Genomic DNA, 25150 nt, shown 5'->3' with positions numbered 1-25150 from the left:
GAAGTAGAAAGCATTTAACTTCCCTCAACTCCACTCTGCGAGGACAGTAATGATGATAAACTTCGACGTATTTTTTTACAATTTTGACACGCTGACTTTATTCCAGCCAGAAAGGTAAGAAGTTAAAATGTCCACGTGAAGGTTTTTGGACACCCGGCTGCTTACTTCACCAATCCGCTATCATTTTACAGCCGCTGTTAGCCTGCGGATGCTAATTTCAGCCAGCCCAGAGCCACAGTGAACGCTACCGCACACAAGTCCTGGTCGCTCTTGTTTGTTTTAATTTCCCCACCGATGCCGCCCCAGATCAGTGAGTGATGTGGAAATCAACTCTACAAGCGTTTAGTGTTTTGCTTTTGGCCTGGTTCATCGGGAACTTTGTTCTAAGCTGGTTTCAACAGAATAACGTCAAACCTCAAACGCAACACAACAAGCATCCAAACAGAGCCTCGGACAACCAGGACCAGAGCTGCCTCTGCCATGTAAGTAACCCAGCAGATTATTCTCTTGTGTCACCTTGAAGTTACAGCGATTCATACTTGTTGTGTAATTTCTATTCAGTTTGTAACGTGGTAAAGTGATGCAAGAGTTGTTCAGGAAATCTTCCAGCACTTTCCACTGTCATCTTAATTTGACGTCACCGTGTTGGTGTGATGCTAACCTGCAGTTAGCATTGCCTTTGTCTTACCTTTATTCACTTTCTGACAAATAAAATAAATAATGTCGTTTTTATTTAAAATTGACTAACAACGTGAATACATTTAGATATGAAACCCCATTTGGTTTTATAACTTTAAAATAACAGTCATGTGACATGTCGACGCGAAGCTAGTATGTTTTTTTTAATAAACTCATTATTTGCCACATTACGAGTATTTGTTTATCTGTGCTAAACTGTAAGCTTCTAAGGGTATAAATGAACATTTTTCTAGTGTAAACATTTTTAGTTTTTGTTATTTATTTCTTACTAAAATTCATAGTGAAACTGTGTCAAGTTAAGAGAAGCACAACTTCCTAAAAACATTGGATTCAGAGTGAGCCAATATTGGCGTTATCGAGTCGAAAAGCGTGGTGTTTTCTGATTGGCTGCCTCTTGGCTCCCGCCTGTTGTCTTTTCATGGGACTTGTAGTTAATTTTGCCGCATCTGAAATACGGTGCTTAACGGTATTAGTCCATACAGAGGACTACAAACATGGCGGGTCTGTTGATAGGCAGGGTTTAGTTTGACAGCTGTTTGTTTGGAGGCGGGGCTCCGGGGCCTGCATGGTACAGGAGCTCTGCCTTGACTGCTCAGCCCACAGAAAGAAAGCTACTGTTGCCGTGACATATGGAAAGAAAGTTTTTATTAAGAAGACAACTTCAAAAAAAAAGAGGAGCTAAAGTAGAAGTGAAGAGCAGGATGTTGAGAGGAATCTGCCTCCTTCTGCCTTTTCTGGCATTGAGTGGATTGCAACATTTAGAGGTCAGCTGTGGTTTTAGTTTTTCTGATTAGGTTTAACAAATTTTTATTGTGATAATTAAAATGTTTCAAGATACACTCAGCTTTTTATTATTAAGTTTTAATACCTGAAAAGATTTATTATATATTTGGCTCCACATGCAGGTTATACATGCTATGATCTCTGATTTATTAAGTTTAGGATTGTTTCCTTGACATTTTTTATTTCCTTTAAAGGACCTTGTTAACTAATGACATTCGTACATACATAAAATGCTTGGTTATTTAGATACATTTTTCACAGTATGTTTGTCCATTAATGTCTTTTTTTCTGTTTTTGCTCACTTTAAAAAAGAAAAACAGAAGCAAACTACTGCCCTATGACTTGGCTGCCAAATTGGTTGTTTGAACTAAAAAGAGAAAGATAAAGACTGTTATATCTAAACGGCTTCCAAAGTAAATTTCATATTATTGTCCAAACAGTGAATTAATGTAATATGTTCTTTATGTTGGTTAGATACAGCAGGGCTTTGTAAAAACAACAGAAGTGTTTGCAAAAATGATCATCAGGCTGACTGAGTTGTTTACAAAGCATTAAGACGACAGGTGATGCTTGGTTACCTGGTGCTGTGAATTATTTGTTAAAACAATCCAAAGCCTTAGCGGCGGTGTTCGCGCCCCACCGTTAATGAATGTTTACTGAACATATTAATGTGTCGAACACATTTATTAAACACGTCTGATCAGATTTCAGTCTAGGGTCAGTTTGGCCGGTCTGGGTTCAGGTAATGCTTCGCCTCTTATGTCCCCACACAGGGGAGGTGGATGCATTATGCATGAAACTGCAGGATATTTGCTGGTTTGTCTGTCTGCTGGCTCGGGCAACTGGAGAAGGTAGTGCTGTGAACCACCATGTTGCTGACATGCTGTGTTGCATATCAGCACCGCTGTTGTGCAATGTGGATTTTTCAGTAGCCGAGAAGAATGATTTAGAGTTGAGCAACCAGTGGCAGATTTTATCAGTTTCATGTTTTTCATAGTTTTTGGATGAAAAAGCTGCTAATTATAAATCAGACTTATTTTAATGATCTCTGTTTGCTGAAGTGAATGTTTTATCGCTGTTGCCAACTCCTCAGTAAGAAAAGCAGCTATTGGCTGTCCTTAAAGTCACTAGAAGTTGCTAAATGACATCATCATTCATCCATATGTGTATATAAAAATAGAAATTAATATATATATATATATATATATATATATATATATATATATATATATATATATATATATATATATATATATATATATATATATATAAGTAAATAAAATTAAAAATATGGCCAGTTTTGTAAATACAATTGTTTTTATTTTTATAATTTTTCACGAAGACATATATTATATATTTTTAACATTTCAAATATGTATAATAAATATAAAATAGAAAGATAAATATAAATGAATAAAATAAATTATATGAATTAGTAACTGAGGCAAAATATTGTTGAAACTCATGATGTTTTGTAAAAGGAAAGTCCATCAACTAAACATGTTGATAATGTACTTTGCACTAAAAAAAGGGAAAATCTGGAGTTTTCATTGTTTGTTTAGTTGTTTTTCTTTTTTAAATGCTGGAGATCAAGTTGTGCTGTATGTGGCCCCTAAACTAAAATGTAAATGGACGCTCCTGGTTTAGGGGGGTACTGGGCTGAAAAATGATTCTACCGGAGGTATAATGTTGAAATAAGCTTAAGAAGAACTGGTCTAGAAGACTGAACTTTGTACCCTGTGAGGACGACTACCGTCCATTTTAGTGTCCAGCTCAGAGTTTACTTACATGAGTGACTCAGTATTATGTGGGTGTGATGTTTTGAAAGCTCAGATTTAGTAAGATTTCATTTAGTCTAACATGTTTATGCACATTTAAATAGTCGTCCCTGCCCGGTATTTTGTGAGCTCACCCATTCTTCCTCCGGAGTCCACTGCTTCCTGAACCACATTCGCATTCTTCTCCTTTGCTGTTCCAGTTATTTAAGAATGTGTCTCATATTAATTTAATACAAAAAAAGAAACCAAAGGATTACCAAAATGTGATAAATTGTTTACAAGTCTTTAAACATCTTTCTGGTCTGCTGCAGCTCACTGGAGTCCTGGATGACTGTTTCTGTGATGTGGAAAGCATCGACGTCTTCAACAACTTCAAGATTTACCCTCGCATTAAGAAGCTGACTGAGAGAGACTACTTCAGATACTACAGGGTAAGAGCTGCTGCTTTAATGTTAATGCATCACGTTTATGGCATATTACTTTTTAACAAAGACAGTAACATCAGGAATAGTAAAAGGGCCTTTTACCTAATTTTTCTTGTTTATTATGGAGAAAACTTTGCATGAATACCATATTTATTCCTAGTAAGTATTGGTGAACACACTGTTTTTCTTATTAGCAAGACTGCCTGCACACACTGAGAAATCTAACACAATAAACCTGAAAACAAAACTTTTGGTTGCTCAGCACTGGTTCAACCAAAAACTCAATGCAGCCTTGCAAACAGCTGAAACCAGGCGGGGCGGGGGGACTGCGCAGCACCCACTTCTTTCTGAGAAGAATAAACTAAACATGCTTTCACATCACTTTACAAAAGTCTTCAATAACAACAGAAAAAGTCGCTAGTCTGAAAATGTGCTAAATATAGCGACAAAGTCGCTAAGGTGGCAACACTCTCTCCCTGTCGCCGCGCTCTGCATGCTGTGTGCAGAGCTGATGTCTGACAGCAGAGCAGCCTATCGCTGTTGTACTTCTGGAGGCGGCAATACAGTTTAAGACATTTGGATGTTGTCCTTGTGAAATAATTTAATTAATGGCATTTTGAAGGCGTGGCGCTAACGATGTAGCCATACTAACTTAGCTTAAGTTGCTCCCTATCTGTTTATGTTAGCAATAACATCACCGTGGTTATCCCAGCCTAGCAAAGCGTTTGCTAAAAGCTTAAAAGCCATGAAGTAACTGCAGAAATAACACATGTGCAAAAATTAGAGAGTAAAGAACGACTCCATCAGCTGTGTGTTGAGACACATTTAAGGAGGAGCGATGTGAACACAGCTGTCATGATGTCCTGTCACTTTTAGTTTTACTTTGTCAGAAAATACTAGAACGTGACTCAAGCTGTAACAGCAACTCACTGTATTGTTGTTGTGGAGTAACATGGCTTCCAGACTATTTGTGATGACCAATTCATGTTTAAAATGCAACTCTGCTAAAGATGTTTTAACAGCTTTAACCTCTAGCACAACAGCTTTGGAGTAAAGCATCTGCCAAATGACAATAGAGGCGCTTTCTGTGTGGCGGTAGCATGTTCTCCCGTGTATGCATGGGCTCTGTCTGGGTACTTTGGCCTCCTCCCACTGTCAGAAGATGTGTGTTAGAAGATTTATGTAAGGTTAATTGGTCTCTCTAAACCAGGAATCACCAAATCTGGATTTCTTGGGCCAGTGTCCTACAGTTTTTCTATGTTTCCCTGCTCCAACACACCTGAATCAAATTAATGAGTCATTGTGCAGAACTTCTTAGGTAGTTAGATTTATTCTGACTTGAAGCTCAGCCAAGCTGTTGTGACTTCATCTGGGCTTCAATTTGTATCTTTTTCTAGGTAAACCTGAAGCGACCGTGTCCATTCTGGCCAGATGACGGACACTGCTCCATCAAAGACTGCCATGTGGAGCCCTGCCCAGAGGTCAGAGGTCACTCACACTTACTCTGTACAGTCCTGCATCTCCTATCATATATATTTGTCTAATTTTTCACGTGACTGTTTACTTCATTAATTAAAATGTTTATTTCTGCTGTTGTGTAGAAAATGTTGTCCTACTGTAGATCTTTGTGTCTTACAGAGTAAGGTTCCTGTGGGCATTAAATCTGGGAACTACAACAAGGTGAGATCAGCTGATAAATTCATCATTATCACTTAATATCTCATAATTACAAGACAACCCTGAGATCCAGATCTTATAACTGGCCCCGTTAGAAAACAAATAACATGCTGCCACATTTTACTGTCCTGTACACACTGCCTGCATTGTGAATGTTGTTACCTCAATAGAAATAATTATCATGAGATCACTCAAAGGGTCTTAGGTGTGTAAACAAATTATTGCATTGATTCTGCCCCCTTCCAGCAGGACAATGACCCTCATCAAGCAGTAAGTCTGAGGGGGTTTAAGGACAAACGTTTAAGTGTGTTGGAATGACCGAGTCATGCTTCAGTCCAGCTGAGAATCTCTAGAAGGACTTAAAGATCACTGAACACTAGCCATCCAGAACCTGGAGATGGAGCAGTATAACTTCAAAGCATGGACATAACTCCCAGAGGCTAGATGTGTTGAAATTATAAACCCTGTTTCCACCAGGGGTCTGGTTTCGTATGAGATGGGACGCATTTTTTTGTTTCCACAGGCAAAAACTCAGAAATCAAATCCACTGATTGGCTGAAAGAATCATAGCTTCCTGTACGACTCAGCAATAAGAGAAAAGCAGGAACCACTTCATGTTTAAATATGTATAAATAAATAATATATGGGTGGTGTTCTTCTACATAATAATTCAAGGAAAAGGAATCTCGCTTATGCTCCACCTACCAGGTAGACGTATAAAGGGCTTTATAGAGGAATCCTGTGAGACGTGGGAACACTGAGTTTGAGACGAACAAACACACTTGTTCTGGGTTTTCATCACTGCCTCGACCACTTCCTTTTTCTGCGGACCAGCGCTGTGTCTGGGTGGTGACTTACAGTTTGGTTGTAGTTCATGGCTGACCCTGATCTCTGGATGTGAAGCTGTCTTTAATGCAGGTGAAGAGCAGCTGTATTTTTTCCACTGCTTCTTACCGAAATAGCTGATTAAGTACTGCACACACACACATTGTGTAAACTGTCGGACCACTCGGCTTATCTCCTCTGATAGTTTCCAGGTAAAAGCCGTAGACTAAATGTTTGTCGTCTCTCGGCTTGCAGCCCAATGTTTGTCTTTAATGACCCAGAAGAGTTTGACATCTGCTCTCCTCTCAGTCCAGTCAGACAGACTTTCTGTTACAGCTGAAGGGAGATGCGTTGTTTGCAATGAGGCAGTGTGTGTGGGGAAAGAGTGCACGAATCCTAACCTGACACCTAATGCAACATATGAGTGGACATGTTCTCGTATCATGTGCAGGTGACAGTTCAGTTCATTTATAAAGCTGGCGTACATACAAAAACCGGTGTACGTTAATTATAGTGAACTATAATTATAGTAAAACCAAACTTTTTGGGAGAATGTTCCTACCGCCATGCCAACTCCGACTCTGCCATACACACAAAATCAGGAGAAACGGGAAACTGTGACACCAACAGCAGAAGAATAAAACCAAAGAAATTATGTGAAATGGGAGACATTTGTGCAAAATCAGATATTGCCTTTCACACCACATGTAATACATTTAAGCTATTTGCAAAAAATATGTTCTGTCATTGTGAAACAAAACTCACATTTTAAAATCCATTCAGCTCAATAAGGCAGACAGTCTGCTGCCAACATGTGCCAGATAAATTAATAATAACTGCAATGAAATGACATGGTCGCTGTACAAAGGTGCTCGTCAGTCTACAATTTCCCCTCCTGCACCTATTCAGAAAATTGATGGTTGGATATAAAACAGCACCCCAGTGCGTAAAGACGCACAATGGCTTATCTGGCACTGCTGGACAATATGATGTGAGACTCCGAAGTGTGTGGATTTCTGCAGACAAGCAAGACTTACTGCACGGCTCATGAGCTGGTTCCACCTGCTATGTGCTGTGCTTATGGACCTCTGTGATGCTGTGGTCCTGGCGTTACAGAGACGCAGGAACCACGCCGTGCCAGTCCCTGTAGGTGCTGACAACACTGGGTTTTCTGGCAGCTGGCACCTTCCAGAGGGAACCGGCTGACAGGTCTGGGATATCACAGCCAACCTTCAGCCGTGTTATGCCAGATGTGTTAGACGGCGTCACTGGTTTGTTGTCCCAACATGTAGCAGTCAGTGTGAAAAGTAGCTTCAGTCATTCATTCCCAGCAGAGCGGGACGCAGACCGGAGGCCTGCAAGTGAAGCAACGCTTATGAAACACACCAGAGGAGTTTTTATTTTATTTTATTTTTTTTATTTATTTAATTTATTTTTATATTTTTATTTTTTTATTTTTATTTTTAATTTTATTTCCAGAGTTCTTTTTTTAGTGTTGTCCCAATTTCTGTCCAGATGGTCTTTATTTGCAGCAGCTCCTTGTCCACCTGGTTAATAGCGGTGACGGTGTCCCTCTGCACCTGCAGGACTTCCTCTGAGGACACGGCTGCTGCGGTGCTGGGTGGAGACTCTGGCCTCACCCTCTCCAACCACAGCTGCTGCACCGTCGACCCAGCTGAAACACCCAGGATCTATAAAGAAATATTACTTAACACTAAATAAACTTGTACCAATCTCAGATGTATCTGTAGATATTTTTTATAAATTCAAACAAGACTAGATGAGCTGCACCCTCCTCTCCGGTGTGTCTTGCCCTCTAACACAGTGTTGACAGCATCTGCCACCTGCTGCCTTTCTGTTCCTGGTAACGACCACATCTTCCCCACCAAATAAAACCTTTTTACGTTTTTCAACGTGGTCCATCAGGATCTCAGTCTCACCTTCCGAAAAAATCCACTTCCCTTTTTTCCCCTCCGGAGCCAACATGGAAATGATATCAATGAATATTTATTCTAGGCGTTCACCTGACCTTTTATAGCCACCATGTGGGCGGGGCAAGGCGCTCTCTCACGTGCACCAGCTTTGGAGCTGATTCTGGTTTATAAACGGAAATAGGCATGGGACATGCGTGTGCACTTTTTTTTTGTTGTTGTTTTTTGGCCGCATTTCCTTTTTTTTCCCTACTTACGCCACCTGTAGTCTCCTTTGCTACGCACAGTTTTATAAATGAGGCCCCTGGTGAGATGTGACAAACAGGTAAGGTCAACGGTGGACCAGAGAGTTTGTTTGAAACCATCAACCTGAACACAGACGTTTGAATTGAGCTCAGACTTTTTATTTCTCAGCCTCTGAAGAAACAATGTGATTTAAGAGGTTACATTTTCTTTGTAAATGATGATTTCAGCTATGTTGTGATTACCGATTCCCATGTTTAACATACAGCAACATTTCAGACTGAAGATTTGTGTGGAAGAAAAAGGCTCCTGAAGGAGCAGAGATAGTGTTGAATGTGTCCTCATGCTAACGTTTATACCTCCTTGTGTGTGTGCAGTACTCCCAGGCCACCAGTAGGATGTCAGACGTGGCAGAGTGCGAGCAGGCCAAAGAGCTCGGCGCCATCAACAGCACCCTGAGGTGAGGCCACACATCTTCTGTCTGCACGTTTCTCTCAGTCAGCTTTTAAAAGCTGCTGAACTCGTTCAACTTGAAACCTAAAAACAAACTGGTTATAATAACAATAAATAAACACGCCCCCTTCTGTCCTCACTCCTAACAGGAAATACAATGTTACAACACAATGTTTCTTCATTGTGATCTGGTTCAGTCGACCAGGGCCTCAAGCTTTACAGCAGGACATATCTGACTGTGATCAGCTTGATTTGTTTTGGCAGTTTGTGTTCAAACTTTTCTGGACATTAAAGAGATTTTTTTCATCACCTTCTTATAGATTCATTCATCCGTCCTGTCAGAGCTCAGCAGTTTCCTCTGAGGGATTAATGAACCCTGTGTTTTCCTCTGTTACAGTAACCAGAGTAAAGAGGCTTTTGTTGATTGGGCGAGACACGATGATGCTCAGGATCATTTCTGTGAGCTGGACGGTGAGGATCTTCTAATTCTGCAAATGTTAAAACCCTCATCACCTTTCCTGTAGCGTCCAGCCAGTGAGAACAGAAACCTCCCACATCCATCCAAACCAGGATTTTATTTAGCTTTTAAAGTGAATTCACCAAATATTTCTCAGATTATTCTCCCAGCTGTCACTGATTAATCACAAGCATTCATTCATTCACATTTTATTTTATTTTATTTTATTTTATTTTATTTGATTTGATTTGATTTGATTTGATTTGATTTGATTTGATTCCAGGTTTGTCCTACAAATGCCACAAGTCAGGACCAGTTAGTTGTAAAACTGAGTCTGAATATTTACCTTTTTTTATTATTATAATTTTGTTTATTTATTTATGTTTTTTGAGGGAATGTGCATGTTTCTCCAGTTTGGACCATTTAAAAGATGCTTTTATAACAACAATAACATTTCCTGGTCAAATATTTATATTTACTCTCTAATATTTCATTTTATTTTCAGTTTAGTTATTTTTCTCTCAGAAACTCAGACGTTCGCAACAACTCGCTCAACCTGACAGAACAATGACGTTGACTTTGATTTTGTTTTAAATAAACAGTTGAGCATTAAATGCAGGGAGCCACTTGGATATGTTAAGAATCTAATTTTCTTTTTGATGCATGAATAAAAAAACTCTCTCTTCATGGTAGAAGAAGGTTCAGTGTAGACTCCTGTTGGCTTTTTCCAGCCTGTAGTTGGTTTGGATGAGGTGTCATTCGGCAGCAAAGCTCAATTTTAATAATCAGTGTTAAATCAGCTTGTATGAAACTGTAACGCTGAGGATGAGGAACAACTGCTGGTAGTTTTGTAGTTTAAAATGATGCAACATAATCTGGACCTTTGCAGTTGTTACAGGCAGATCCCGCTTACACACAGCAGCTTAGTTAACACCAAAAACCTGCCTGCACACCAGCCTACAGAGACTTCTTCTAAATGTGGTGGATCATTTTGTCTCAGAAAATGATTTTTGATGGTTTAGACTGGGTTTTAGAATCGGGGTTAAAGTCGGGAAGACTGTGGAGAGGTCCTCAGACATGTAAACCAGATGTTTGTGTTTCTAGATGAGACATCTCCAGACTCCGAGTATGTGGACCTGCGATTAAATCCGGAGCGATACACCGGTTATAAAGGACCTTCTGCCTGGAGAGTGTGGAACAGCATCTACGAGGAAAACTGCTTCAAGTGAGCAAGACAAAGAATCTGTCATTAAAACAATTGGTGCTGAGAAACTGACAGATGAAACCTGAATCAGTGTGTGGATATCTGTCTTTGTGCAACAATAACAGATGATACACAAAGATTTAGTGATGTAGGGTCAGTATTTTCTACCACACACAGCACATAGAGGGTGTTTCAGAGCTGCAGAGTAACCATCATGTCTGTCCTTTAGTTTTCCCAACAACAGCAGTGTTTGGAAAGAACTCTCTGGAGTCCTCCGTATCGTAGGATTTCCTAGTCAAATACATTTAAATGCAGTAGCAGCAGCTGGACATCATCTGAGTCCAAAGAATAATCGCTCTCCACTTTACCAGGTCCACCTTATAGAACTGGGTTTGATGCCCTTTTTTTCCTCCAGAATTGCCTCAATTCTTGGTGTGATAAATTCAACAAGGTGTTTGAAAACATTCCTCGCTGATTTTGCTCCATATTGAAATGACAGCATCACACAGTTGCTACAAATTCACATGAGAATCTCCCGTTCCACCGCATCCCAAAGCTGCTCTACTGGACTGAGATCTGGTGGCTGTGGAGGCCGTTGGAGTCCAGTGAACTCATCGTCATGTTCTAGAAAGCAGGTGGAGATGATCTGAGCTTTGTGACATGGTGCATTATCCTGCAGGAAGTAGCATCAGAAGATGCTCCACTGTGGTCATAAAGGGATGGACATGGTCAGCAACAATACTCAGATAGGCTGTGCTGGTTAAACCAGACCACGTTGGTACTAAGGGGACCAAAGTGGGCCAAGAAAATCTCCCCCCACCATTACACCAGCAGCAGCCTGAAGCGTTGGTCCAAGGCAGGATGGATCCATGTTTTCATGATGTTTCCAGCAGATTCTGAGTCTAGCATCTGAATGTGGAGCTGAAATGGAGACTCATCAGACCAGCAACGTTTCTCCATCTTCTATTGTCCAGTGTTGGTGAGTGTGTGTGAATTGTAGCCTCAGTTTCCTGTTCTTAGCTGACAGGAGGCACCCGGTGTGTCTTCTGCTGCTGTAGTCCATCTGCTTCAAGGTTGGACGTGTTGTGTGTTCAGAGATGCTGTTCTGCAGACCTTGGTAGGAACCAGTGCTGACTGGACTTCTTGTTGTCTTTCTATCATCTCCAACCAGTCTGTCCATTCTCCTCTGACCTCTGACATCAACCAGACATCCTGGTCCAGACAACTGCTGCTCGCTGGATATTTTCTCTTCTTCAGACCATTCTCTGTAAACCCTGGAGATGGTTGTGTGTGGAAATCCAAGTAAATACCCCAACAACCATGCCACGTTCTAAGTCTCTTAAATCCCCTTTCTTCCTCATTCTGATGCTCAGTTTGAACTTCATCAAGTCGTCTTCACCATGTCTACATGGCTACATGTGTTGCCTGCCATGTGATTGGCTTGTTAGATATTTGTTAACAGAAAGTTGAACAGGTGGATCAAGTGGACAGTGAGTTTGTGTCACATCACTTAAACTGAGATTTAGTCTCCAAATCCTCAGAAACTGTAAATATTCTTGTTTTTTTTGTTTTGTTTTATGTTGCCTGTTATAATAACTATTTTTATTCTTTATATCACAACAAACTGCATAAAAGTCAGTATTTTTTTCAGAAATAAAAAAATGCTCTCATTATAAACATGCCTCTGTTTTGGCAGGCCCAGATCAGTGTACCGGCCTCTGAACCCTCTGGCTCCCAGTAGAGGTGGGTCAAAAATGTAGCAGTCATTAGAAATGGTTGTGATTAATAACACAGCTGCCAGCTGAAGCTCAAATCTTAACCTGTTAGCATGTTTATCTGCTGTCTAACATGTTGAACATCCAACATCTTCTTATCTGTTGTGTGTTTCACTCCTGTTTGTATATTTGGAATAGCTTCATCTGAGACTTCAGATCATAACAAACCTTTTTTTTATCTTTATATTTTTAAAATCCTTATTTCTGCCACGATTCCATGGACTTGTGTTTGTGTTGTTGCCTGTCCTCTTAATGACACAAATATTTCCCCTCTTCCTCCTCTGCATGGCTGCGTTCAGGAGATGATGATGGTGAGTAAAACCTCGCCCGCTTCATGTGAATTTTAACTCTTAGTTGTGTTGAACCAGAAGTCAGAGGCTTTGTTTCATGTTTGTGTCACTTTGCAGGAGAAGGTTTCTACAACTGGCTGGAAGGTGAGTTCCTCCATAGGTTTCCACCTTTCTGCTCACACAGATTTTTCTGATACAAACATAAAATTCTATATTTTATTGTAGCTTTAAAGCCTGAAGAATATGATTCTGATTCAATACAACTGTTCAAATCCAAACTCAAAACATATCTGTTCAAACTGGCATACTCACTGTAATATTTCACACTGCTTTTATTATTTTTTATGTATCCGTTAATTTATGAATGTATTTATTGATTTGTTTTACTCTTGTGTTTTATCCTGTAAGGTGACCTTGAGTGTCTAGAAAGGCGCCAACAAATAAAATGTATTGTTATTATTATTATTATTATTATAACGTAGAAACCAGATGCAGTGTGAAAGAAAAAATGCGAGTACAACACACAAACATTGTGTTGTCGATGAAGAGGGGGCCCTGCAGAAAAAGTTTGGGAACCACTGCTCTACTCCTTGCTTTTCCCTACACCTCGTCCGTTGTAGGGGGGAATGGGGTGAAAACATTCCCCTATGAAATGAGACACCCCTACTTTACCAGTACACATCATCAGAAGTTGTCGCTAGTTTTCTTAAAGGTTCAAATTAAGCTAAATTATATTTCTATGGCCACAATCTCTGTAAAGTTCATAAGTAGAACTTCAGAACAAATTAGTTTGTAAGAAAGGTTGGCGAATGAGGCCCAGTCGATTTAGAGACTAAATAATGATGCTGACAGCAACGAGGTGAACTAACGGATGTGCACTTTCACTTTAAAATGTCTTCAGTGAATTAAGAAGTTTCCACGTTAGCCTGTAGCATGCTGGTCATTGATGTCTGCTCACCTTTCAGACGTCACTTTGCCCCCATCATCATCACTCTGGACCTGAGCTTAATGAGCCTCATTGGTGTTTATTTTCTAAATGGTGTTCAGGATAAAACTGTAAAAAATCAACATTTAAACTTGTTTAAGTGAATTCTCTCTGTCCAGGTTTGTGTTTGGAGAAGAGAGTTTTCTACCGACTCATCTCAGGCCTCCACAGCAGCATCAACATCCACCTGTGTGCTGAGTATTTACTGGATGGTATGAACATCACAATACTTTCCTTTTCACACCTGTTACACCTGCAGATTTAATCCTACTCGTATCAAACATGAGACCACTTAAGGCCCATTTATGCTTCCTTACATGCGTAAATAGTTCCTCATAATTCCATGCAAGCTTTGCTTTGCCATGGTTGTTAAGTCAATTCCTCCACTAGTGGGCATTGCTACTCAGCACTGCCCCCGTGATTTCTGGTGGTGTTGCTCCGTCTTCTGCATCAAGCGACAGATAACTAAGCTCCCTGAAAACAGGTCAAATATGTGTATGCAGAAAATGGGCCTTTAACTGTTTACATCCTGAAATAAAGAGGGCAGGTTGATAGGGTCCGTTTCCACCAACGGGTCTGGGTCTGTACACTTTTTTTTTTCCATTTCTACAGGTAAACGCTGGGAAAGATGCCAGAATATCTGATCTGATATTCCTATCCTACATTTTTAGAACCCTTCTGTTCCCAGTTCCGGCCCCAGTCTTATCGGGCTGACTCTAAGGGGAGCTTGAGACACTGCAATCTATTGATTGGTTGAAAGAGTTACCACTTCCTGTATGACTCAGCAATAGGAACAAAGTAGGAACAGCTCCATCTTTGAATATACAGTGGGTATTTTCTTTAAAGTCCACCATTCTCCTGCTTTGTTTCGGAGTCACGAACTATAATTCAAGGAAGGCGTCGCACTACGACTATGATGCCATGATGTCACTCTGTTACGTAGCTGATGCATCCATAGTCTTATATATGAAGATGCCGCATTAGTCCCCACTTCGTACGCCAACGGCACCGCCATTTTGGTCCTGACATATTATCCATTTTTAATGGGACTGAACGGAGAGCTGGATCTTCTGCGGTTTGGGGCTGAACAAACCACAGCTCTCTTTTACCGTGATCACCAGGGATTTCTTCTAAATAGCAAGAATGAAAAATGTGGTTGTTATCAGGCACTTGTCAGTAATATCATTCAATGTTGTCCTACATCTTTGATTGAAATGTAAAAGCCTTCAACAATATTTCTGCAGGGTTTTCTTTAACATTTAGTATAGTTCTACATTATGGAGAGCTGTTTTATTCATAGTCAAATAAATACTGAAATGAATAAGTATTCCATAAAATAAATACAAAATACATTCATAAATAGCACATTTTTCAGTCATTAACTTATTTATTTAATGACACTTATTATCTTATTAATTTATTTAAATGAATTTATTTGTGTATTAACACTTATAATTTATTTATCACTTATTTATTTTTTATTTATACTTTTATTATTCATTTATTGATTTATTTACTTTTTATTTAACACATTTACATAATAATGGTATTTCTTTTTACGTGAACTTTTGTTTTGTAGTTCCATGTATTTTATATAACTTTTATTTTGCAGTTCTGTTTTAATTTTGCTTTTTTTTCGGGTTCTTTTATTCAAATGAAGTGACGTGGTTATCTGTCTGGGTTTGGCTGCAGTTCTTCAGGATTCCTTAAACTTTTGGATGCATTAATGTACAAATTAGGCTGTACTACTCTCTATAGAGATGCCTTTTAAACATGAGGATTATAATCAAAATAACGCTGTATCTATTCTGTTAAACAAGAAAAAACATCAACTTACATCCTCTCCTGAAAAACACCTGGTTTTACTTTTTGACAACCATTTTTCCCATTCATTATGTATTTAACTTTCTTTAAGCCCAACAATTGATCGTCTGTGAGAAATTATTAACAGTTAAGTTACAGTTTCAAACTTTTTTTTAACCATAAATCAAATATAAAACCCAGTCAGCTGAAATATTTACACATGTTTTAAATTTAATCCAGTTAAAACTGACTGCTGTTAACTTATGAACGTCTAATGAGCTCTGTAACCCCGACCAACATGGCGGACGTGCTGACGTATCGCAGCAACAGGCTGAGGCGGTCGATGCGGCGTCTGCGTATTCATGTCTATGGAAGCATCTGTCGCTATGGAACCGGTGCACCGCCTGCCGAGCAAAGGTACAGTTGGCTGTGAAAAAAACAGAAATCAGGATTTACTGAGTCAAACCGTCCTGCACCGACCCAAACACGTTGGAGGAAACGAGACTTTAGATTCCTGCTCAAAGTTAAGACTTATTCAGAGAAATCAAGAAAAGAAGCCATCCTGTTTTGGACCGGTTTCATGGTTTTTCACAGGGTTTGTGCTGATGTGTTTTCTGCAGAGGGCTGGGGCCGGACAGTGTGGGGTCCAAACATCCAGGAGTTCCGGCAGCGCTTCGAAACAGCAGAGACGAAGGGGGAGGGCACCCGGCGGCTGAAGAATCTCTACTTCCTGTACCTGATAGAGCTGCGGGCCCTCTACAAGGTGGCGCCGTACTTTGAACGAGCCTTCGTCAACCTGTACACTGGAAACGCTCCGGAAGACGGAGACACGAAGGACCTGCTGCTGCAGGTCTTCAACGAGATCAAGTAAATGTTTATTTTCTTTAACTTTATCATTTCAGAGCACCAGCTGATAACCTGAATGTTGTCGGTACAGCGATGATCAGACCTGACTGCCTGCTTCTCTTCCAGAGCTTTCCCAATGCACTTTGATGAGAAGTCCATGTTCGCTGGAGACAAAATTGAGGCCAAAATGCTAAAAGTGAGACCTGCAGCTTTAACTGCTTCACTTTCTTCATTTTGTGTATTTTTAGCTCAAAATTCATAACCTTCATCCAAGAAATTTAGCTGGCAATAACTGGAAAAGTCCTCAAAGTTCAGACTGACTTTAACTTCAGATGAAAATCAATAGCAAAATTCTCGTCTTTGTTTTTGAATTTTTCTTGTTGTATTTAGTCTTTTCTAGTTTTATGGTTTGTTAAACATGGCTGCTGTAAGACTGAAAATAGTTTTGCTTTATATTACACATACGCCTGTTTATCATGGCGGAATCACGTATTTTCTTTGTTTGAAGCATCATTTGTGCTCATCTTTAGAAATAAACACTGCGTCAGTGCCAGTCGAAGGTGACGTGGAGCCCTAGGTGAACCTAAACTGTGGCGCCCCAAAACCAAATTATGTAAAAAATTTAAAATGAACACTGTCATTTTTTTTTTAACCTGAAATACCAACAGCGAGACTCAGGACTCAGTGTTTGGCCCTTCATCTGGTTTTTGCAATGAACTGATGAACTTTAAAAGTCCATTTAAAACATTAAACAAAATATTAAACAAGTTAAATTGTATCATATGAACTACAAATTATTTAAAATAAAGCATAATGAAGATATTTTACTGGATTATAATGCTGCTGATATCAGCAAATGCAACAAAATAATTAAAGCTTTGTAGTTTTGTAATTATTTAAAATCCTAATGATTAAAATTATTACATCATCACGTCAGCCTGGAGCATGACGTTAAAGCCGAGTTTCGCTTTGCGCACCGCATCACACTCTAGTAAAAGATATCGACACATTAGCTGATTCATTAAAAAAATCCCAAGAGGACATTATCGGAGGAAGAGAGGAAAAGAAAGAGATAAGACCAGAGTCAACATCCGCCTGACAGGAAGCAGGATGCTGAATTAGCCGTCGTTAGGAGGCATCAGTGTGAAAATCTGCCAAAGTTCAGTGATGTTGCTTTAAACGCAAATATAGTTTCAGCCTCAACACAGAATATAAATAAACTTGTCTTACTGGTAGAGTCTTAGCACAGAGTTTTTCTGGGATGACTTGCTTCTTGTCATTTGTAGGAATTGTCTTTTCCATTAGTTTACTTGTGTTTTAATGCAGTTTGATGAGTCAGGCTTCCTGTTTGTCCTGATTTTTGTAAAGAAAACAAACTCTTGATCTTTTGTCTCATTCAGGAGGAGTTCCGCCTCCATTTTAAGAACATCTCTCGGATCATGGACTGCGTCGGCTGCAGTAAATGTCGACTGTGGGGAAAACTTCAGGTGAGTTTCTTTGTTTGGACGGCCTGTTTGAGGCAGAGCGGCTTGTTCTGAAATCAGACTCTGGATCTAAAGCAGTTCTTAAGATCAGTCATTGATGCAGAGCTAATCAACAAACTGCTGCTAAATCAGGGACAAGGAGTGAATCCGTAACGGTTTATGAATGGAAGTCACTGTCTTTAAAGGTGGATTTTATAACTTTGGTTCTAAACAATGATTCCAACAAGGGGCCAAAGTTGTAATATTTCTTTTACTTTTTAAAGTTAATGATATAAACCTTTCATTTTAACAGACAATTGTCCATAATGGCAAGTAAATAGCCAGCAAGCCAAAATAAGACGAGTATACCCAGATTCTGGTGGTACAGCTGATGCACAGGATGGTCACACTGTGCATCATTTAGTTTCTGATATTTAAAATAACCACACCAGAAATCTGCATATTCTTCCTGTTAACACTGAAATCTGTCACACCTTAATTATTAATCTTAAATAAGATTTAAGACAAAATACATAACTCACAGAAAATTCTGGATGTTCAACTTTTGGGTGAAATTTACAGACAATGTAAAAAGTTGATGCTACACTGATATTTTATCCTGGATGTAGGACATTTAAGTAGAATAATGTGATGGTAATTCCTTCATCTGAAGTACTATTTACCAGCAGTGGTGCGTAAACACCATGAAATAACTAGTTGTGTGTTTGGTGTGGTGTTGGTCTGATGATGTGTTAACAGGACGATGAAGAGGTCTGTTTAGAAACAAGCTGTTATTGAACCATAACATTTATTGGGCCATTCATGGTTCTTTGTGGTTACTCATCTTGTTAGAGGTCAGCATGTTGTGGAATAAATCATTTAACATTGAGTAGTTGTACATGTTCATTCATACAGAAATGTATTGCAGTCATTTGGGGGAAAAATGTCGTTTTGCTGAATCAACAAGATTTTTACTTAAAAAAAAAAATAACACCACCCCTGTGTTTTTATGAGATACCGTCTTCTGCCTGTCGGCATTATTAACAGGTTACTTCTTAAAGCAACACTTCGGTTTTCTCCAGAGAACTTCCAACATGGCCTGCTTGTTGAGTTTCATTCAGACTTAGTTTTAGATTGGACTCACTGGGAGGTCCTCTTGTCTGATTTATGTAGATGGGATTGTTTTCAGTTTGTGGACATTGTGCAGACACATGACGACTGTGCAGTTGGTGGAAAATCCAGCCGGGTCTGCTGGACATGTTTCTCCAGGGTCTGTTGGTCGGTGCGTTCAGGCTAAGTAGTGAACTGCTGGAAATACTGGATCCCTGCAGAGTGCAGCTGAGCTGGGAAAACAAGCCAGAGCCGAATTTACTCCAGGGGGGGACCAGAGTCCTGCAGGTTTAAATGTTTCCCTGCTGTAACACACCTGATTCAGATTAATGAGTCATTCACAGACTTGTGCAGAACTTAACAAGGAGGGCAATCCTGCCTCAAGTTTGGTCCAGCTCCAGTCTTTTTGAACATCATGAACCTTCCAGTTTACAATACTTCTACTGAGACGAGTTGAATTTATTATCTGCACATAAATCCAATGATTGTCTGCTCATTATCTGTAAAGAAAAAAAAGTTTTTTTTTTTTTTTTTTTTTTTTTTAAATTATCTCGTAATTTCTTTATTTTTTTCCAAGTGAATTGTTACGTCCTCATTTAACTAGGGGTAGTAAGGACGGACCACAAAGCGAGTCGGATACCGGACCTCAAATAAAAAGTACAATTTATTAAGACATACAAAGGATTCAGTTACAAATATGACCATCCAGTGTCGACTGAAACTACAAACAATAAAACTGACAACTTAAAAACAATAAACAAACTGAAAGTGTCCCAAAATGGGTAATAATTACTATACCAAAATAAACAAAGTGTCCCAATAAAAAGGGTTTAACGATTACTCTTACAGACAAACAGAAAATGTCCCAAAAACGGGTTACACACACACAGATGGAATTAAAGCTTTATAACAAACCAAAAAGACTTCACCTCAAGCAGGGAACAGATACGTCAACACAACAGTTTTACTAATTATCCACAATTTACTACAACAAACCCACACAGGGTAGCTTCCACAACCAACAACTCCCAGTCTGGCAAGCTGAGTCCCGCTGTCCACAGCTGCCCTGAATGAAGTGGGTGACGAGGCTTAAAAGGTGCACAGGCGTCGTCATTGGTCAGGCGATTGGCATCCAGGAAATAGGTAGACCAATCCCGGTGGAGGTAGGGCGGTTCCAGATGAGGTACCCGCTGTCAGTCATCAACAGGGCAAGCTGCAGTCTTGTCCCGTCTGTAGGCCGGCAGGCAGGCAGCCTTAATACACTTCATACATTAAAAAGTTTAGAGAAAGCCAAGTTCACCTGTAATGGTTATGGAGTATTTTAGTGTACAGAATGCTGAAAATCTCTAACTTTTTTAGTTGTTTTAGCACTACAACAATCAAAAACTCCTGATGAGTAGAGATGCTACTTAGACACACGTGTGTTTATGTACAGCCAGATGTACAACATGAGTTCTCTTAAAGAAAGATAACTTCTCAGGTGTTGATGTTTCCTTCTCGATGTGCTCAGAGAAACAAGGCCTGGCCGTAACCAAAGGCATCAGCTGGAGTGAAAAGGCTTCCTCTGCTTTGTGAATGAATCTGTTTTGTGTTGTGTGCAGACCCAGGGTCTGGGTACAGCTCTGAAGATCCTCTTCTCTGAGAAGGAGATTAAGAACCTGCCTGAACACAGTCCATCTAAAGGCTTCCAGCTCACCCGACAGGAAATCGTGGCCTTAATTAACGGCTTTGGCAGGTACGTAAGCTGAGCGCTGCAAGTTTAAAGGATGTGTGAAGACAATCCAAACAGGAAAACAAGTTACATGTACAACAGGGGCGGCATGGCTCAAGGGTTGCCGGTTCGATCCCCAGCTGGAGAGCTCATGTCAAGGTGTCTCTGAGCAAGACACCAAACCCCTAATTGCTCCTAATGAGTCGTGGTTGAGCGCCTTGCATGGCAGCTTCCACCATCAGTGTGTGAATGTGTGTGTGAATGAATAATGGCTTTGGGTGCCTTGATAAAGTTCTATTAATCCATTATTATTATTATTATTATTATTAATATTATTATTATTACGTAAAACTGGTCATTCCTTTTTCATAACTACAGCATTGCTTATCATATTCAGTGGCTGGTAAAATTATTCAACACCACAGGATTTTTCTCATTTTTCCATTACAAGTGCAAAAGGGGGAATATGGGAGGAGATTGGATTCATGCTACACTTTTCAAATGAATCCAGCCTTTTAAATAACCTGTTCAACCCTCCACCAGAGGCAGCGCTGAATCATGTAATGGAAAATTTTATACACATAACCCTTATAGTTTGTATTCTACACTTTGTATTGTTAAAAACCCTTGGCTTGTTTGCAGAGGTCACTAACAAGCGAACCGCGGTCCAGATCCGGACCCAGAACCTGTCCCACATGGACCCGGAGTTAAAATTTAAACTCTGACAGGGTCCTTTCATTTTAACTGGCGCAACTTTACAGTCTTTATGGTAGCGGTCAGGAAACACGCAGACCAATTGCATGTGAGGTAACCCATCCCACGTGATGCACTCAGAGAATCAGTGTGTGAGGCTCCCGGCGCGATGGCAAACTGCAGCTAGCTCAAACAAAGCAGGGATAAAGACGACTGCGCCAGAGAAAGGCAGCAGTGTTGCTAAGTCTGTCTGTTATCAGCCACTTGGGGCTTGTTTTTCTGGTCAGTTGCAGGTTTAGGAATGTAGCTGCTGATTTGGGCTTGTCCTGCTCCTGTTATGAAGCCCCTCTGATTCTCTCACAGCTGTCCACAGTATCGGATATCATGTTAGAAGAGTCCAGACTATAAGAGGGGTCATCTAGGTCACAATTTCTGACAGCCATCAGAATGTACCTGCACTATAATGAACTCAGACTTAAATACAAGTTTTCAAGACTTCACTCATCTTCATAGATTTTAGTGTAACACCAGCACACCCCTACCCACATGCCGCGAATAAATAGATGTGTAAATATATATAATAAAAAGTAGAAAAGAGAGTGTATTGGAGGGCCCATCATGCAAATTCTTCTTATCTGTGAGACACAAATCAGTTTTACTGTCATAACAACATGAAGAGGAGAAAGTTTTTTTGTTGTAGGTCTTACCCCAGGTCTTTTCGAGACGAGTCATGTATGTCTTATTTTGAATAAAGTTCAATTTATTATGTGGCTATATGAGATGGTTTTATTCCTCTAATCACCCCAAGAACAGCATCATCAAGGTGAAGCATGGTGGTAGCAGCATCATGCTGTGGGGATGATTTTCATCAGCAGGCACTGGGAAACTGGTCAGAGGGAATGGCAGATGGAGTTAAATCCAGGGAAATCCTTGAGGAAAGACTGAGACAGAGGTTCAGCTTTCAGCAGGATGACGACTCGGCATCTGACTGAAGAAATACTGACCGGTTAAAGAAGAAATGTGTTGGAATGAGTCACATCCCAGACCTCAGTCTCACCAAGACTCAGTTTAAATTACAGCTTCAACCACAAATTAAAAATATTTTAAAACAGAGAAACTCTTGAGGGTGTGAATAGTTTTCTAACCACTGGATGTTGTGCTGACTGACTGGAAGACTCAGCAACATTAAGTCTACAACAACTCCTAATGCAGCTCTCTGGTGTTATTTTATGTGCCATTCTGTCTCCATCTCTGTTGCAGGTTGTCCACCAGCATCTATCAGCTCCATAATTTCCGCGTCATGTTGAAGGAACAGAGGTAACAGGAGGAGACGCTCCACCTGAGCAGCAGGCAGCACAGTCCCAGAGAACTGCAGCAGCCCAAGTCTGTTCCCAAAAAGAAGCAATGAACCAGACTAAATCCTTTCCTCCCATTTTGATCCCACCAATCTCTGCGTTTTCCTCCCGGTAACATCCTCCTTTTGATCGATCGGGGTGTTTAGTCTTCTGCCTCCAGCTGCCTTTGACAGAAAATCCTTGAGGTTGTTAAAACTTCATCAGTTGTTCCAAACTTTGGTCTTTTCCAACAGTTCTGGTGTGTTTGGAGACGTTAATTCTGGAGAAGCAGGTTTGTTCTGATTGGACAGACTGAATCATGACAGACACACCCTCTCTCTCTCTCTCTCTCGCTCTCTCTCTCTGCTAACATTCTGTAGGATTTTATATTCATGAATCTGATTCAAATCTCGGCGGCTTTGCTGTAAGGTGCAGAAAAACGTGGTTCTGATGAAGAACTCTTAGTTTCACTCTAGTTTTCTTTCTTTTCTTTTTTTCATTTTCTCTTTCTTTTCTCATCTATTGTTTTTAGAGCAGCTTGTTGCTCGGAGCCGGAGGTTTTGGACCAGTCTGCCCATGTTTATGTTCCCAGGCCTGAGTTTTGTCACCTCAGTAGAAGAACCAGCTTTACTTGTTACCGGCAGCCTTGTCAGTGGGCTGTCACCAGAGCCGATGGGAGGTTTTCCAGTCGTGTTGCAGGTTGTCAGACGTTACGTGACCACTTTGCTGGTGTCAAAGTTTAATCAGCCGTTGCCGCCTGTGTGAAAGACATCCACTCCTAGAGTCTGAGGTGAGGGTTGCCTCCCACCCGGCGGTCCAGCTGTACATCCTGGTATTAGCTCGAGTCGTCTCATCAGCTTAAAGGTTGTTTCACCTGAGGTCTGGTGGCACATGTCGGCAGGATTTAGAGGCTGGTTCGGGTCCTCAAGGTCCTACAGTTTTTAGATTTTTCCTGCTTCAGCACGTGATAACTAAACATTGATTCAATGATTAATGAGCCAACAGAGTCGATCTAAACAGAAAATATGGAGCAAACATGGATACAGGAATCTTTTCCATGATGTGAACATTTAAAAGCGCAACAACAACATTCAGTTTTTATATTTAAAATAAAGAAAGTTTTCTTTAAACTGCCTGATTAATTGATATGTGACATCGTCTCATATCAATCTGAGTCAAGTTCAGTCTCAGTCGTTTCAGGACAGAATTTGAGACATCAGCCAACATTGAATCGCTACACTGATCGATAAATCCTGTCATGATCAAACTGGTGTTTTTACACTTTAACTCGACAACATGGAGTTCTGCACCAACCGGTTAATCTGGTGGAACATCTAAAGCCTCCAGGACCAGAACTACACGTCCCTGATGTAAAGTTTTAGGAAAGGCCTCATATAACTTTCCTCTGTGTTTGTGCAGCTCCTCATTCGGTTCCTGTACAACGAGGAGAGGTGGAAAAATGAGAAATACCTTGAGGAAAAAGAAACAAGTAAAATCTGCATAAAGGAGGAGTTTATAAATCTTATCATAGGAATCTGAGACGATGTGGAGAGAGGGAGTGTTTCTGTTGCAGCTATAAAATATGTAAATTAATTTCCTCGTAAATCCGTATAAACTCGATAGGAGAAGCAGGTTTATGCTTCGTGGGAAACGTTTTGTGTTTGGATGAATGAGCCGTGTTTGTTCCTTCTTGCTGCTGTAGATTTTGTCGCGGTGCCACTGAGGGTTTATTTTTTCTTTTATTTGCTTCAGCTGCTTTAAAACCGTCAGATTTCTGTTTGAATGAGTCTCTCGTGCTCGATGCTGACTACTATAAAACGTTCTCATGACAAAGAAACGTGTTCAAGCTGCAGCAGTTTCTGATTTGTCGACAAGACTGAACTTTTCTCTGGTTTCTTTCCAATGTAAAGAGTTTATTAAGTTTTTAATGTGAAGGCGACATAAAAACAAGCAAAGCAGATTAAATGTTGGAGGATTTTGACAGAACTAAGCTGTGTGACCACCTCAGACGGCGGTTTCTAACATCGTCACCACTAAAGCAGCTGAATAAACTTGTATTATGACAGGATTGGTTGTATTTTAGGACAAATGTGGGATTTGTTGTTTGGGATGCTTCACTCCTCAGCTGTGATGAATGGAGCTCTGCTGTTAATGAAAAATCTCTATAAAATGACAAACATGTTTTGTTTTTGTTTTTTTCTGTTAAAAGCCACATTCAGTCAGGCTTGACATTACTGGGAACAAGAAAGCCTCTTCATCACAAGTCTTCTTCAGTTTGATAGTAATGGGTTCATTATTTTTAATTTAGCTGCATTTAAAGGCATAAATTTAACTGAATATGTTGAATTCTGGAGAAAAGAAAAGGAAACGCCAGATGGAACTGATCCATGTGTTTTCCTGTTCCTGAGTTGAATCCTGCTGAATGGACTTTTATCAGCTCTGTAACAAAGTGGGCCAAAGATTTTAAGTTGCCTTTAAATTAATTTAGTTTATTTTTGTTTGCTTGACCAGAAAGTGTTTTGTCTTCTGTTTATTCATTATTTGATCACCTCAGCTGTGCTTTGCTCATGTTACAGTAAGTTTTGCTGTTGTATTTTTTTCCTGGTCATAATAAAAGATTTAGTCATCATTTTCATGTTTACCAGTAAAAAAATAAAATGTAGGG

At 40.0% G+C, this 25150-nt stretch overlaps 1 protein-coding gene across 2 annotated transcripts; it reads left to right on the top strand.

Annotated features, from left to right (window-relative positions):
* On the top strand, nt 1-25150 carry ero1b (endoplasmic reticulum oxidoreductase 1 beta). 2 transcript variants are annotated; one of them, XM_041983094.1, is made up of 17 exons: nt 1-114; nt 192-482; nt 3572-3691; nt 5083-5166; nt 5324-5365; nt 8739-8821; nt 9212-9285; nt 10376-10496; nt 12172-12218; nt 12550-12561; nt 12658-12684; nt 13645-13737; nt 15949-16195; nt 16301-16370; nt 17575-17661; nt 20349-20482; nt 22412-25150. In XM_041983094.1, exons 2-17 carry the CDS (start codon nt 318-320, stop codon nt 22470-22472), a joined length of 1467 nt encoding a protein of 488 aa, XP_041839028.1. In that variant the 5' UTR covers nt 1-114; nt 192-317; the 3' UTR covers nt 22473-25150. The 2 variants fall into 2 exon arrangements, with proteins under 2 accessions (XP_041839028.1, XP_041839029.1); XM_041983095.1 differs by lacking the exons at nt 1-114; nt 192-482 and adding an exon at nt 1302-1463.

This window comes from Melanotaenia boesemani, chromosome 4 (genome assembly GCF_017639745.1).
Source record: "Melanotaenia boesemani isolate fMelBoe1 chromosome 4, fMelBoe1.pri, whole genome shotgun sequence".
Classification (NCBI taxonomy): Eukaryota; Metazoa; Chordata; class Actinopteri; order Atheriniformes; family Melanotaeniidae; genus Melanotaenia; species Melanotaenia boesemani.
This window is presented reverse-complemented; position numbering and strand designations above follow the sequence as displayed.